Here is a 16,833-nt window from a genome sequence, read left to right as displayed (position 1 = left end):
ATATCAGCAGCCTTGGTTCCTTCTAAGGGCTGTGAAGGAGAAGCTGTTCCATGCCTTTCTCCTAGCTTCTGATGGTTTGCTGACAATCTTTGGTGTCCCTGGGCTTATAGAAGCATCGTCCCATCTCTGTCTTCATCTTTACATGGTGTTCTCCCTGTGTGCATGTCTGTCTCCAAATTTCCCCTTTTTATAAGGACACCAGTCACATTGGATTAGGGGCCCACCTTACTCCACTATGACCCCATCTTAACTAATTACATCTGCTATGACCCTGTTTCCAATTAAGGCCACATTCTTAAGTACTGGGGGTTAGGACCTTAACATATGAATTTGGGGAAGGGGGACACAATTCGATGCATAACAGATACTATGTATGGCTATTTCAGCATCTGAAATGTGGCTAGTAGGAATTGAAATGTGCTGTTATGCTAAAAGCACACTGGATTTCAAAGGCCTGGTACAAAAAGAAAGAACACAAGATCTCTAACTATTAATTATTGAGATCATTAATTTATCTCATTTATTGGTCATACTGATTACACGCCGAAATGATATTTTGGATATATTATGTTAAAATATATTATTAAAATTAAAAAGTTTTATGTGGCTGCTGGAGAATTTTAAGTTATCTGTTTGGCTCCCATAACCTATCTACTGGACAGCACTGAGCTAATATTTACAAAACCCTTAGACCAGAGCCTGGCCCATAGAAAATACCTGTAAGTGCTGGTTAAATAAAGGCTTTTCTGTGGAGGTGACTTGTGACCTATGGCATTTAAAAAATATCACTTCTCCTACTCCCCAGAGACCGGAAAAAGTTGGGTGGGAACAAATTTATTTTCTTGTTTAGCCCTTCTTTTAGTGAGTGAATTTTGTTTTACATTCCAGAAGCATGTGGCATATATAATGTGGCCCTATCTTTTCCAAATTGTTTTGCTCTATTTTTTTCCACGGCATTTATAAACTATCATCCACATTAAGCACCGTGCTTTCCTGAAAAATCGTTTCCAATATTCCTGCTAACAATGCACAATGTTAAGCTGAAAATATCTTCTGTTAGTTAGGGTTGTTATTGGGCCAAGTGATAAACTATTGAAGAATCCTAATGAATATTTTCAAATAGTTTTCAAGAAAAGCCAAACCAATTTTTAGTCCTGCCAGCAATGTATGAATGTCTGCATTTTACCAACTTCTAACTATAGTATTATTTTTTTATGTTTTGTGTATGTGTATGTGTGTGTATAGTTTGTTTTGTTGCTGATTTGGTGGAGGAAAAAAACATCTTCATTACTTGTAAATACACTTCTTTGATGACCTGGAATTTGAGCATTTATCCACTTGATTGCGTTTCCTTTTCTGATGATAGGTGTTTTGAGTCCTTTGTCCATTTTTTAGTGCCTTACTATTCTTCTTATCAATTTATATGCATTTTTAATAAACATATCAAATTTCGTACATTTTATTTTTCTCAGCTTCACATTAGCAACTACTGACTGACTGCCTTAATTCTGTTTCTTGTTTAACGAATTTTTGTATTTTTGTATAGTTACGTCAATTGATTGTCTCTTTGTGATTTCATACCATGCCCTTCCAGAGATGTGGTATCATGTTTACTTTCTTTTAGCTTTTTGTAATTTTAGTCTTTCATTCTCTCTTTCCCTTTCTCTTTCTTTCCCTTTCTTTCTTCTTCCCTTCCTTCTTCTCTCTCTCCTTCCCCTCTCTCTTTCTCTTTCTTTTCTTTCTTTCAGATTCAAAATCCCTCTAGGACAGCACTGGTCCAAATGAAATATAATGGAAGCCACAAATGTGAACCACACATGAAATTTAAATTTTTCTGGTAGCCACATTTCTAAAAATTAAAAGAATAAGCGGAGCACAGAAAATTTTTAGAGTCATGACACTATTCTGTATGATACCACAATGATGAATACATGTCGTTATACATTTGTCCAAATGCATAGAATGTACAATGACAGGGGTGAAACCTAACGAAAACTATGGACTTTGGGTGATAATGGTGTAGGTTCATCAGTGTACCACTCTGGTGGGAGATGTCCATAGTGAGGCAGGCCGTGTGTGGGGACAGAGGGTGTACGGGAGCTCTCTATGCTTTCCGCTCAATTTTGCTGTGAATTTTAAACTGCCATAAAATATAAAGTTTATTAATTTAAAAAATTCTAAATTATAAAAAAGTAAAAGAGACAAGTAAAATTAATTTTAACAATCTATCTTATCAACCCAATATATCCAAAAATATCATCATTTCAACATATGAACAATATAAGAAATTAATGGAATATTTAATTTGAGGGGTACTAGGTCTTCAAAGCTTGGTGTGTATTTTACACTTAGAGCTCATCTCCATTTTCACTAGTGACAAGCCACATTCCCAAAACTCAATGGCCACATGTAGCTCATGGCTCCCAGATTGGTCAGCGTAAGCCTAGAACTTGGTTTGACCCCAAGAGAGGAGAGAGGGTAGAGGTTCTGGTGGTCTGATTTACCGACCCTCTTTATCTTCACCTCCCACCTGCTTCTCCCTTTGGAAAATTCCTTCCCAGCTGACTTGAGTTTTCTCATCTTCCCCGGTGACCTTTGCCTGCCTGGTTCTTGGATGCTATCCTGGAAACCTGTGTCAGCTGCCCACCATCTTTTGCCCTCCTGACTCCTCCATCATTCCATCATCCCAGGGCTTCCATCTACCCACTGCCACCTCCCACTCTCTGGCCTTTGGGTGTGGATCCTACCAGGAGTTAACACGGGAGCCATCCCCGATCTCTACCCCTGAAGCTCGCTGCTCTGGTGACCACCTCAATAGTAAAGGCTATGAAACAATATTCCTACCAGCCAACACTTACTGGGTGTGCAATGCCAGACAAATCCATGGCGGATCACCTTATCTAATCCTCCAGACCACCTTGAGGGCTGGAACCATACTGCACATAAAGGCTCTCCTATCAGCTAGTGAACACTAATGGGGTGTAGCCTGTATTCAGGTTAGGGGAGGGGGTTGAAGGCCCCTTGGGAAGAAAGGCCTGGGGACCACCTAGAGGGTTGAACCAAGTTTATAAAAAGTCCTCCATTTTGCTGGAAGATCTTAGCAGTCCCTGAAATTTGCCCAAGTGTCTTTTATGGGCTCCCCCCTCACTGCCACGCAGGAACCCTTAGGAGCCCCCGGGATGAGGAATCTTGGAGGTGGGGGGGTGGGGGGGGAACCTACTGGCCCAGAATGAAGTCTGCGCTCTGGGACTCCCTCTAGCGGGCAGGTCATCTTCTTGCTACACTAGGGAGCATCCTGGCAATTTACCTTGGCAAACATCCCAGAGAGGAGAACCCTGTGGGACAGGGAGGGGCTAGATTGGCACTCTCTTATAGGGGCGGGACAAACATCTAACCTGCTGAGGAAAACCAGGTATCCACAGTACCAGGAGAAGCAAAACTAGGCATCTGCGGGTACCATGAGCGGCCGAGTCGGGGACCTGAGCTGCCAGCAACAGGAGGCGCTGGCCAAGGTGAGGAGCTTCTCGTGTGGGGAGGCTTGGGGAGGGGCCGAGCATCCCTGGCTGGAGCCCCTATTATACAGACAGGAAAAGGGAGCCTGGAGAGCGCCTGCAAGCAGTTGCTAAAGCGACTGTGTTCAGGACACAGATCAGGAGCCCCTCTCCTGGTAAATCCAGCTTTCCACTCCTGCCAGCTCCTGGCCATGGAGCCCTGGCCTTTGTTCCCTGGTTGTGGGGAGAAGGGGGTGGGTTGCGCTACCATCCAGCTTTTTGGCAGAGTTAGGCAGACATAGTCTCAGATCCTCTGTCAAGATTGCACCATTTCTGCGGAGATTGCAACTTTTGTTTGGTTTCTCTTTGTGGCTTTCTGACTCCTCAGGGTCCAAGCTTTCTCCCTATTGTCAATATTTTTATTAAAGGGGAATGAAGGCGTTTTGGGTGATATTAAGACAGTCCCGAAGGCCACATCTAGGAGTGTCACCGCCGTGAGGAAGGGGGATCATATCCAGGTCTTAGGTGCCACAGCATTAATTTGGTTTGCAGGGACTGGAAATTGTGACTCAGGCTGTGGGACAGGGCTAAGTCACAGCCCTGGCTCGCACTTTGGGCCTGTGAAAGGGCAGATTCCAACTTGTGGAGAATGATTTGTTTTGAGGCTCCTATCTTAGGGAAGATCTGAAGGTCCTCCAGGGAAGAATGAGGGACCCTGGTAAAGAAGGGGATCCTTGAGTGAATTCTTAGTGAAGGAGAAAAGGGTCCCAGGTGAACAATGGGGTCCCAGAGTGAATTCCCAGGAGATTCCAGAAGCAGAGGGCCTCCAAATGAAGGAGGGGTCCTCAGGTAAAGGAAAAAGGGTCTCTGGGGAACCCTCTCCTCCCCACTGGCAATGGCCTCAGAGAAGCCCCAGACAGTAGGCTCCTAAGAGGGACTGGACACCTGGCTTTTGCGGGGTGAATTATGATGGAGATGCCTGTGGGCCAAAGAGTTTAAACAACATAAAGAGAATTTATTCTTATTTTTACCATTACTTAAAGGAAATGAATGCTATTTTTTAAATTAGGGAAAAAGAGAAAAGTAGGAAGAAGCAGGAAAGGCCATCTAGGGTCCCAGAGGTCAAGACAGCCATGTCTGGGAACATTTCCTTCCAGCTCTTTCCTAAGCCTAGTCTTGACCACCTGGGGTTGCACTGCCAGATGCTACTTTCTCCACATGACATCATCATAAGTTTTTTCTCCAAGTTGCTCCAGACACTTCCTGGTACCTGCTTAGTGGCTTTCTTTCTTAGTTGCTTGAGCAGCCTTGAGATAGGAAGATACGGACTCCTCCTAGCCTTGCAGCTTTCTCACTCTGTCACTCTGTCCCTAGGGAAGAGTTTAGTAATCTGGAGGAGACGAGGAGTACAGAATTACTGTTTCTTGGGTAGTACTGGCCCTCTTCCCCCTCAAAAAATTCCTCAGGAACCCAGAGGCTACAGCTGTTCATTGCGCAAGAAGCTTCATTCCAGATGCCTGTCCCAAGTGGAGATTATTATAGAAGATGCCGTTGCTCACGTTGTTAATACTGGAGATATTTGAACTGATTATTCATTTTTAATTATGTGAGCAATACGTGAACACATCTTTATTTTAAATATCATCCATGAAGCTAAAGCTGGTTTGGTGGGTGGCCATCAAGGCAGCTTCCTATGGCTCTGCTGTCATCTGCATTCTAATTGCAAATTCTCAGTCACAGGTTTTCCTGCATACCCAGTACTCTAGGCCTCACCTTCAGCTCTCTTCATCCCCATGGAAGTGGGGTCTCCTCTTTTTGTCAGACTTGAGCCTCAGTTCCAAACTCAAACTTCCAGAGGCTTCCGCAAACTCTGCCAGTAGAAAAAAGCACCCCCAATGGGTTGGCCGCCCTCTTTTCCCTGTCCTGACCGTGCCCAGATAAGGCAGCCCTGGCTTCTCTTTCAGTCCCTCCCTGCTGACCTTTGCCTTGGGTTGTTTCCACAAAGACTCAACAGTCCAGGGCTCTGGGCAGTCTGTGTTTGCTGAGCGCCCACGTTTATGTGGCACCTGCTGCAAGCTAGTGCTTTGCCTGCACAAACTCATTTTTATCATTATTATTATATGATATGTCTTTGTTATATAAAACTCTAGTTTATCATTATTCCCACTTCACAGATGAAGAAACTGAGGCTCAAGCGCTTAAGTAACTCTCTTACAAATCTGGGCCCTCAAGATGCAGTATTGGGGTAATGTTCCCAAAATGCTCTGGTTGGCCTGCATCAAATTCACCAGAGATCTTTGCAAAAATAGTGATGCCAGGGCCCCACATCAGATCTATAGAATGAGGGTTTTGTTGGGCAGAGATCCTCTAAAGTTTGAGAAAGGAGCTCTTTCTGCCATGGTGGGCTGGAGGGGTGCCCCATCTCCAGGAGACAATGGCCCTGGCAGCTGCTGCTAACTACACAGTCTCTGCCTACAGGTCCCTGGACAGGGCTGATGGGCTGGCTGAGGGTGGGAAGGGTCAAGGATGGGGTTGGGGACTCGGGAGTTCTGGGAGTTCCTCTGATAATCGTATCCCCACCCCACCCCCAGTTCCGAGACAACCTCCAAGACCTGCTGCCCACCATGCCCAAAGCTGATGACTACTTCCTCCTGCGCTGGCTGCGAGGTGAGGCCGGTGGCATCGGCGGATCCCAGGAGAGGGTGTGGGAGGCTTTGGGGTACAGTTCACAGGGTGGTAAAGAACAGGGCTCTGGAATCAGCCTGCTTTGGGCTGGAATCTAAGCTCCCCTTCAAATTGGTATGGTACAAAAACTTAGCGGAGCCTCAGTTTCTTCATTTACAAAGTGGGGATGGGCCAACTCCCCCCAGGCTATTGTGAGTGTTAAATTAGAGGGTGTAGTGCCTGGCATCAGGTGGGTACAGGGTCAAGGTGAAGTTAGAGTCAACACCTGGGGAGCTCTCAGGATGACAGGCCTGGCCAGACCCTGACTCAGATATGGCTGAATGTGGACTTCAGGACCTGCTTTTGGATCTATCTCCAGTTCCTCGAAGATAAGGCTATGTCATCCCCATAGAGAATCTAGCACCAAGTCGGTGCCAGTGAACACTTCAAGTGGATGTAATTAAAGGTAGAGAAGGAGTGTCTTCTAGGAATTGCTGCAACAGTGTAAAATTGTTATAATAACAGAAACCAACCTAGGGCTTAAGGAAAAATTCATTTCAACTCAGCACATCCCATGGAATGGATTTTGAACTTGATAATCAAGGCAGAGTTGGTGGCCTTGGTGGTTTTTTTCTGGAGGTGGTTCATGATCAGGGCAGAAGAAGCCTAATAGCATCTCAGGCCCCTTCCACTTGAAAATCCCTGACCCTGGCTCTTATTGAAGGCCCATCACTGCACAAATTCCTCAGTGAACCGATAGTCTCGGAGGGCAACGGTCATGGCATTTCTAAAATAGAGCATCACGTTTTCATTTAAGTGCATTTATTTCTTCAAAATAAATAATAACAACAATGGCTACCACTTATTAAAAACTTACCGTGAGTCTACAGCCATGCCATCCTGAAGGTGTCCCCATTTTGTCTGATCTCGGAAGCTAAGGGTCGGGCCAGGTTAGTACTTGGATGGTTGGACTGCTTAGGAATACCAGGTTCTGTAGATGTTAAAAGAAAAATAAAAAAAGGAACTTACTGTGAGCCAGATAATGTGCCAAGCACTTAACATACTTTGTCTCATGTCATCCTTTGACTAATTCTGAAAAAAATGTTATTCTCATTTAACAGATTTAAAAACTAAGGCTCAAAGAAGGAAAGTGACTTACTCAAGGTTGCACAGCAAGTAAAAAGACAAAACTAGAATTCAAGCCCAAGTCTGCCTGACTCCAAAGCCCATGCTCCTCAATACCCTAACGCCGAGGGCTCTCTGCTCCCAGGGGGATGCCAAATATCACAATTTAGAGCAGCCTCGAAAACTAAGAGTTTGAAAAGGCCTAGAAACTGAAATCAAGAGCCCTCCAAAGTCATCTAGAGAATTAAAGATTATTGCATTTTACCAAACTTCCAGACACACAATGTATTCTTGAGTGTGTCAAGAAAAGTCTTGGGGAACCCCACTATTTCCTCATGAGCTTTCAAAGAATAGCTAGATCTCATTCTAGATCTGGCCTCAAGCCTCTTCTTAACCTCTACTCTTCTTACAGCTCAGAACTTTGACCTGAAAATATCTGAAAACATGCTCCGGAAGGTGAGGCCCATTCTCTTGAGTGTCCTGCCTCTCATGCACTGTACCCCAGGGATTAGTGACAAAAGGTGGGGACACTAGCTCTATCCCCTTGTCATGTTTCTTCTTCCGTCTTCTTTGGATCACTTTCTGCACCAGACCCGAATCCCCCACAATCCTCCTCCTGGCATCCCCATCCCTAGTTCTATGTCATTAGAGCCTGGGGATGCTCTGGCAGGATCTTGGTGGCTGTGGGCAGAGGCACCTGGCCTGATGCCCCCAAATGCCTTTGAGACAGGGAGTCTTCAGGTCCTGCTATGTCTCTACAGCACATGGAGTTCCGGAAACAACAGGACCTGGACAACATCCTCACATGGCAGCCCTCAGAGGTGAGCCCCATGCAGCATCCTCCAGGCCATCTGATACCCAGCCCCCCATCTCACTTTCCCACTCCAGCCATGTCCAGGCATCTGATGGAGGAGGGACATGACCTGATGGGCTGGTTTGAACCATAACCTCACCCCAGGTGATCCAGCTGTATGACACGGGTTGTCTCTGTGGCTATGACTATGAAGGCTGCCCGGTGTGGTTCGACTTGACTGGGACCCTTGACCCCAAAGGTCTCCTCCTGTCAGCCTCCAAGCAGGAGCTGATCCGGAGCCGCCTCAAGGTCTGCGAGCTGCTTTCACAGGAGTGTGAGCTGCAGAGTCAGAAGGTGAGTGACTGGGAAGTTGGGGGGCTTTGGTTGGGGAGTGTTAGGGGTGGGGGTGTGGGGAAGAGGGGCCTGTTGGGCCCAGTCTGTCTAAAGGACGGCACTAGGACAAGGGTAGGGAGTCATCTTTCCCCTGTTTCTTTGCAGCCCTCAGCACTCCAGGCTCTGGTGGGACGTGGTTTCTCCTATAGTCTCCTATCCACAAGCATCTGAGATGTGCATGGCACTCTTTGCTGGTGTGAGCCAAGGGTCACTAAAGGCCTTTCCCTTCTCCTCTGACCTTGAGTGAGATGCTGACCTTGGGTGCAGTGAATGCTTTAGTTCTTTTCCTTGGGAACCTTGGGAACAGTAGATGGTCAGCTTTGCTTATGAAAAAGGCCTCCCTGATTGTAAATTGCATAATCACCAGATGGGAGAGCCATCACTTTGGGTAACTCTAAGAGCAGTGACCCTGGAAACTGGGCACATCCTTTGTGGGTCCCTAGAAGCTACTATGGTATTGCAAAAAAAAAAAAAAAAAAAAAAGACCCTTCCCAGGTCCTGTGGGACATGAGTCTTCTAAGCCAAGAAGGACCCACTCCCGCCTTTGAAGATCTTCTCCTCACCCCTGACTCTGTTTCCTGTACCCAACAGAGTGAATCTAATGCCTTGTTGGTTTCTTGAGACTAAGTATCTAATGAGCCTAAAGAGAAGACCCCTAGAGGAAGCTGTTATGTCACTGTGGGATGATTTGGCGAATGGATTACTTCTTATGATGTGGACAGGGCTTATGTCCCCAGCATCTGGCACAGTGCTGGACAAAAAGGACCTCCACAGAGATTTGTGACAGGCATGAAAGAATTATAATGCGCTGTATTTAGTGCCTGATTTGAATAGACATGTGTCTCTCAAACAAGATGGCTGATGTTATAGGATCAAAGCAGTGTCTTCCACATAATGGACATTCTCAGTTGGAGCCAATGATTATGGTGATGATGAAACTACTAACAATATCGACTAATATTTACCAGGGACCAGCTATGGGCCAGACACTGGGCTCATTGAGTCCTCACAGCAATTCTAAAAGAGCCTGGAATTATCCCAATTTTACAAAAAGAAAAAAAAAAAAAAGGAAGGATCAAAGGTGTTAAAAACCCACCCAAGGCCACACAGCCTGCTAGCAGTGTAGCTCTGCCTTGCACACAGCTGTGGGACTGCAGATACTGGCTGACGTAGTATACTATTGTACATAAAGATGCCCACTGAACAACCAACCATGTCTTTTATTCCATGGTTAGCTAGCTCTAGGCACTAGCGTTGAACAAATAGTGTGATAAAGGCCACTGTGCTGGGACTCAAATGTGGCATCTTGTCAGACCTTAGACGGGTCCATATGTTTCAAAAATACTGTGGGAAGCCAGGGGTGGGGGTAGCAGGAAGGTGGAGTGGTGCCCAGGTCTCTTTCTAGCCAGGATCTCCTAGCTGGACCTGTTGTCTGACTTGTTCTGTCCTGTGTAGCTGGGTAGGAAGATTGAGACGATGCTGATGGTGTTTGACTTGGAGGGGCTGAGCCTGAAACACCTGTGGAAGCCAGCTGTGGAGGTCTACCAGCAGGTAAGGCAAGCAGCTAGCTCGAGGCCAATAGGGAGCCACTGCCCACACCAAATTCTGGTCCATGGAGGGGGATGCCTCCCAGGATCCCCATAGAGCAGATGATGAAGCTGGCCTGGGGTCTCTCCTCCAAAGAGAAAGAGGAGCAAGCATATCCCAGAGGCCAAAGTACATGTTCATGGGAAGGCCAGAGAGTAGGGGGAGTGGAAAGTTCATCTCAGCAACCTCAGGGGCCACCAAATCCAGGCAAGGATGTGGGAGCATGGCCTCCACCAGACTCTTCTTAACTCCACAGTATTTTGCCATCATGGAAGCAAATTATCCTGAAACGGTGAAGAATTTAATTGTCATTCGAGGTGAGGATGACTGAGGAGAATGAGTGGAGAATGCTGGGGGGGACAGTGTGTAAGCCATTGAGTTCAGGGCTCCTCAAACCATCTTTTGTGAAGAATGGTTTTTTGGTTCATTTGTTTTTAGCTCAGTCCTTCACAGACTGATATTTTTGGAATATACAAAAGCAGGTACAGCCATGTCACATAGATCATAAGTGTCTAAATCCTTACTATTATTTTCATTATTTATCTAGGTGTAAACTGGTAACAGAGAGTCCATGGACCACACAGGTTGGTGGGCACACTTTGAGTGAGAATGGACCATGTCTGTGATAAACATACAGTGAGGGGTCGCTGCATGTGCTTCCGGTCAGATGATCTGGCTTCCAATCTAGCTAGCTTTGTGACTCTGAGCAAGTCTATTGAACCTCACTGGGCCTCAGTTTTCCCAGTCTGTAAAATGGAGATGCAATGGCATCTTTCTCATAAGATAGCTGTGAGGTTAAATGAGACAGTTGTGGAGAAGGCGGAGTACAGAGCCTGGCCTACAGTAAGCTCCCAGGAAGCATGAGCAATTCAGATGGGACATGAGGGCTAATGCAGATGCCCCACCTACTTGCATCCAAGAAGATTCCAAGGCAACCTGGGAAAACCTTGAGAGTGGAAAGGAAGAGACACAATCAGGGAATCAACACTGCTGAAGCTCTATAGCTGAGCAAGGGAGGCAACTATATATTGAGAGCCAGTCACACAGCGTTTAATCTCCATTTGATAGTTAACAATATTAAGACTCAAAGAGGATGAGTAACAAGCTGAAGGTCACACCACCAGGAAGTGACAGAATCTAGATCTGTCTAACTTCTGTCTAGCCCATGTCTTTGGGTATGACTTTATATATCCAAGTCCTCTCTGGTCCAGTTTCCCAAGGGAGTTTTATGTGTTTCAGCCCCTAAGCTGTTCCCAGTGGTCTTCAACTTGGTCAAGTCATTCATTAGTGAGCAAACTCGAAGGAAGATAGTGATTCTAGGAGGTAAGTGACTTGGCCTGCTGTCTGTGCCCATCTCCCCATCTGCCTAGGAAGAGGAGGTCAGTGCTAAAGGCCCAGTTTTTCCTTGGCTCATCCTCTTTACCCAGGCACCGACTTTGGCCTGAACTGTGTTGGCCTTTGCATACTCAGGCAAGGCTTTGGACCCTGGACGCCCCCTGAGTGACCATGTAAAGCTCTTGGGTGCTCTCAGGAGTAAGTGCCCAGGGGAGTAAGCCAAGAACATATCAGTTCCCCTCCCAGGGCTTGGCCCCCTGTGCTCTCTGTCAGGCCTCCCTGAGCCCCCACAGAGCCCTCCTCTTCTCCCTACAGCCAACTGGAAGCAGGAGCTGCTAAAGTTTATCAGCCCCGACCAGCTGCCCATGGAGTTTGGGGGGACCATGACTGATCCTGATGGCAACCCTAAGTGCCTGACCAAGGTATAGGGTGCCCAGAGGTCAGGGAGGGAGGAGCTGTGGCCATAGTCTCACTCACCCACCCTCACCCACAGATCAAGTATGGAGGCGAGGTGCCCAAGAGCTACTACGTGCCCAACCAGGTGAAGGTACAGTATGAGCACACGGTGACTATAGGTCGTGGCTCCTCCCTGCAGCTGGAGAATGAGATCCTGTTTCCAGGCTGCGTGCTCAGGTAGGGACAGTGACCACTCACACCTGGGCACAGGTGGGAGGGGCCTGGAGAGCCCAAGCAGGTGGCTATCAGTAGGGCTCCGTTCCCTGCAGGTGGCAGTTCGCATCAGATAGGGCAGACATCAGCTTTGGGGTTTTTCTGAAGACCAAGAAGGGAAAGCAGCAGCAAGTAGGGGAGATGACGGCGGTGCTGCCCAGCCAGCGATACAATGCCCACCTGGTGCCTGAGGATGGGAGCCTCACCTGCCTCAAAGCAGGCGTCTGTAAGAGCTATAGGGTTCACTGGAGTTGTTTTCTTCCTCTTGGCAGAGTAGTGAGCTGATATGTGCGTTGCCATTCTGGCTTCTCTCTTCGCCCTCTACTTCCAGCTCTCAGGGAGGGTATGGGGGTCTATGCAAGCTTCTAGATCCCATGGGCGCCACAGGAATTGGCTTGGAGTGTTGGATCTGATGAGTGGCCAAAGGTGTGGGTACAAGGGCAGAGACTTATTGTGAAGAGCGGGAGTCACGGCCCAGGAGTGTGGACTCAGCTCCCGAGAAGCCCCTATACTGGGCTGGACAGGCTAAGGGACAGGTGGAAAACAGCCATGGGCTTAGCTTCAAGGTGCATGGACCTGACCAGGTGCATGGACCACCCTACTCTGGGCATCCCAAAGAAACGATTCTTCCAGGTGTTTATACTTCTTTCCCAGGCTGCCCAGACCAGATACAGTTTGGTCGGTTTTATGAGAAAGAGCACTTCTGGAAAATACTGTGAACCACCCACCTCTATGAGGAATGAGCTGGGAGAAGGGACACTCAAGCTTGATTTCCTCTGGAGAAGAAGAGCAAGTTATACTAGCACTTTAGTTAATACAATTAATGAGAAGAGTAGAGACAAACTGGATGACTCATCATGTCCCAGAGTCCATGTGGGACCTTGGCATTGAAGGATATGCCTTCTACGAAAAACATGGTGGTAAAGTGGATTATGGAGCTCAGCCCTCTCCTTTCAGCCCTTTCCTGCAGAAAACAGGCCTCTACTCTGAGTCGGAGGATCAGGATAAGGGATTCCCTGCCCTTCCCTTCCCTTGTTCTGTAACCAGTGGGAAGTCATATCAATCTCTCTAAGACTCAGTTTTCTCATTCATACAATGGGGATGATAGTACCTTCTATGGGGTTTCTTTGAGGATTCAGGGAGCTGTGAGTGCTGATGTAATGCCTGGCACCTAGAAGGGGCTGATGATGCTGCTGATTATTATTATTCCTTTAGTGAACACATGCATCATCCAAAGAGATGGCCATGAAGAATGGGCTGAGGGCTGGGCAGTGGCTCATCCTCCAGCCTCAACCACACTCCTGGGAGGCCCATTTCCAAGGGTACCAGGTATGCAGGTGGGCCAGACTCAGGTTGCCTGATTATCTCTCTGTCCTTGCAGATGTCTTGTACTTTGACAACACCTACAGCCTGATACACACCAAGAAGGTCAGCTACACAGTGGAGGTGTTGCTTCCTGACAAGGCCTCCGAGGAGAAGATTCAGAGTCTCGAGGCGACAAGACCGTCTTCAACTCAATGAAAACCCTGGCTGCTTCTGTGCTTGTGCTTTCCAAGCCCCTGAGCAGCCCATTCCCAGTTCCTTGCCATACCAGGGTGGTGTTGGAGGTGACCACAAAGAGCACTCACCCTGCATTGTTACTGGCACAGTGGCCAAGCAGTAAGAAGACACCCAGTGCACAAGCCACCCTGAAGATTTAGATGAGCATCTTCCTCCCTGTTCAAAGAGAATAAGAATGAGAATCCTGAGGATAAACCAGCATTCACTGAGGAAGGGTCCTGCCTGCAGAAGCTGCCCTGTATCCCTCCTGACAAAGTCCACCTGTCCCAGCACACATCCACTCCTGGCATCCTGGTTTAGGAGTATGTGCATGAGCCCTAGGCCTTGCAGGGAGCACAACTTCAGGGAGGCCATATTCTCTGCAAGTAGCTAGAGTGAAATGGAGCAGAGCACCCTGGTGTGTGGAGAGTGGAGCTTCCATCCCAGGATGCTCATCCTAGTCTCTGACTTTCCTCTTGGAGAAACATCCAGCTTTTCCTCCATCTTTGCGTCTCCTCAAGAGAACAGCTGAAAGTCGGCTGCCAACACCTGCCCCAACCATGCGACCCAGCAACTGGCCAGTGATAGCTCCTATTTCTTGAAACCTGGCTCTCCTTGTGGCCACAGCCCACAGTTAGGACGGCCACCTGCTCTGCTGGGTGACCTGCACTCAGCAGAGCAGAGCTTGCCTTGGAATTAGCCAAGTCAGCCACCAAGCTGGGTGTGGCTCTACAGGTTGATTTTAGGTGGCAATGAAGCCACTGAAGGGGTCTTGGGAGTCCAGGCTGTGCTATCCTGCCCCCTCCCCATCCTGCCCTTTGCCCTCTGGCTGGGCCAGGCCGTTATCTCTGAAGACCTAACTCTGCTGTGGCTTGGCCCTCAGCTCTGGATCCCTGCCCATGAGCTCCTTGTTCGTCCTTTGGTACTGTTGTCCCACAGGGCAAAGGAATGCTGTCTACCCAGTTGACGTTCCCAGGAATGAGTGGTCCAATGTCCCTATAAAAGGAATTCTCCCGAAAAGCATTAGTATCCTGGCTGCCAAGGTCCTTTCCCGGAGACTGGAAGCCTCAGCAGACATCACCTTCTAGGTGCTTTGCAAGCAAGAAGCCAGCCTCTGGCTCCTTCCCCACCCCCGCCCCCCACCTTGGATCCTGTGATTTAATTTTCTCCAGTTCATAGGAGGTTTCTTAGTTTCCCAGGGCCTATTTTGGGCAAGAAAACGATAAGACTTGGGAAAGTGGGTGTCTTCAAGTGAGCTTTGTGAAGTCCTTGGGGCCCCTAGCCCCTCCATCTGTGGCAGCTGTATCATTCATGGTTTAGTATACAGAGTATTAACAGGGGCTCTGATGCTATAAAAAGTAAACTAACTAAATGAAACAAAATGCCAAAGCCAGTGCCGTGAGGCCCACCTGGTCCGCAAGTGTGTTTGAGTAGTTTGGCAAGGAAAAAAAATAACTACTATGCCAGCATCAAGAAGACAGCCAGGGGCTATCAGGCAAAATTCACTGGACATCCCCTGTCTGAGGGCTGCTCCTGCATTCCAGATGTGTCAGGCTTTCCCACCACCCCTGTGACACTGCATGGTCACCTTTCATACAGTTTCCCTAGATGCAGCCCTCTGAGGCCCTGTAGCATCTCAGAGCCTTCTTCCCACTGCCCTTGGCAGGCTCTGGGGGGCATGGCCAACTGGGAAGATCCTATGCCAGGTTTTGCTGGGCCCACCTGCTGTCATGACAGAGGATCACATTGCCTCACTTCTGCCTTCATACCCTCAGCTAAGAACAAGGGATTCATGGACTTGAACCCTGACCCTGGTCTTTCTAATCATCCACAGCTGATTTTCCACCATCAGCACAGCCTTGTCTGGTTTCCTTGCAGATAGAAAGGGTCTCCCAAAGCTCTGATCACAGAGAATTTATACAAATATGGCTGTAACAAGTGGTCAGGTATGGATGGGCACCAGCGACTCTGAATCCCAGAGTACACCTTGTGTTAAGCAGTAAAGGTAGCAGTCACCTGTGATAGTGTAAACAGAATATCCTACCTGGCAAGGTGGGCAGGGACATTTTGGGAGCTGGACAAGGGGCATGTCTTCAACAACTGCCATCCTTGACTCTTAACACTGTCACTTAAAAAAATAAAATAAAAAGGAAGTAGCCCAGAGAGGGGCTGGCTTGCCTGAAATTTATTTGTTTGTTCAATATTTATTGAGTATGTCTGTTCAGCACCAGACATGGCAGGCCCTGGGGACACCAGAGGCCCTGGTCTGGCTGGACTCTTCTAGCAGGAAAGTTGCCTCTATAGAGAGAGGTAGAAGTGACTCTGACGATCCATTATTGAGTGGGAATGTCATTGCCATATATGCTTGGCAGGGCAGGAGCCAAATTTTGGGGACCATCCAGCAAAGAAACCTGATGAAGATTCATATGTTCTTTGCCCAAGGAAGGGACCCCTGAAAGAAGAACTGATGCATATGTGGGGTGAGTAGGTGTGAGCAAGCCTTTCAGACTGAGGAATGGGGTGAGAGTGGCTGTAGGGTGTTTGAGGCTGGTGGAAAAAGCCAGGAGGGCTCTTGAGCAACATTGGTAACTGCTAACTGGTATTTGCTATTTCCTTGTGAACAACTATGTACACTTGGTTGTTAATAAAACCGTTTTATAATGCAGGTTATGAAACAGTCTGTTGTTTATCAGGAAAGAATGGCAAAATCTTGGCAGGTATCCACAGATCAAAATTCTTGCTCAAAATGAGATGCTTAGAAATATCCAGTCCACCTGTTCAGCGGAATGGATCTTGGGCCTGCACTTCCTGGCCCATCTCCTCACCGGAAAGACTCCCGATCTTCCATGGGAGGCAGGGTAGGGTGATGGGGAAACCTATATGGGTGTTTTGAGGGCAGTTGAAAAGATTTCCCTGACCCCCAAATCTCCACACCAGTCTAGCTCACCTTCCAAAATCCCAGGACAGAGGGGAACACCACTGTGGGACAGTCCCAGCTGCCCAGAGCAGATCTTCACCAGGGCTTCATGGCACAGCACTCCACAGTTTGCATATCCCTTTTACATGCAACTTTGAAGCAGACAGGGATTATAGCCCCATATTTCAGGCCAGGAAACCAAGGCTCATGAGGGAGAGTGCCTTGGCCAAAGGCTCAGTGTCCAGTGGCAGAGGTGGAGGCAACACCCAGGTTACTACCAGCAATGTGCCTACCCTGCCTCTCAAGGAAAGAAGGCAAGT

General features: G+C 47.7%; 1 protein-coding gene across 1 annotated transcript; it reads left to right on the top strand.

Moving 5' to 3' along the window:
* Positions 1–3,364: 3,364 nt before the first annotated feature.
* LOC120601907 (SEC14-like protein 4) lies at positions 3,365–16,477 on the top strand. The gene is made up of 12 exons (XM_039861829.1): positions 3,365–3,512; positions 6,083–6,158; positions 7,693–7,736; positions 8,042–8,101; positions 8,239–8,427; positions 9,922–10,017; positions 10,310–10,370; positions 11,293–11,376; positions 11,704–11,810; positions 11,882–12,021; positions 12,114–12,283; positions 13,439–16,477. The coding sequence occupies exons 1-12, from the start codon at positions 3,459–3,461 to the stop codon at positions 13,576–13,578; spliced, it is 1,221 nt and encodes a 406-aa protein (XP_039717763.1). The 5' UTR covers positions 3,365–3,458; the 3' UTR covers positions 13,579–16,477.
* Positions 16,478–16,833: the final 356 nt, after the last annotated feature.

This window comes from Pteropus medius, unplaced genomic scaffold (genome assembly GCF_902729225.1).
Source record: "Pteropus medius unplaced genomic scaffold, Ma_sr-lr_union100, whole genome shotgun sequence".
NCBI classification, from domain to species: Eukaryota; Metazoa; Chordata; class Mammalia; order Chiroptera; family Pteropodidae; genus Pteropus; species Pteropus medius.
This window is presented reverse-complemented; position numbering and strand designations above follow the sequence as displayed.

Coding starts and splice junctions, on each gene's coding strand:
- LOC120601907 (XM_039861829.1), top strand. CDS start 3,459: ATGAGCGGCCGAGTCGGGGACCTGAGCTGCCAGCAACAGGAGGCGCTG. Junction 8,428..9,921: donor GTGAGCTGCAGAGTCAGAAG/GTGAGTGACTGG, acceptor TGTCCTGTGTAG/CTGGGTAGGAAGATTGAGAC. Junction 11,811..11,881: donor ACCCTAAGTGCCTGACCAAG/GTATAGGGTGCC, acceptor CCTCACCCACAG/ATCAAGTATGGAGGCGAGGT.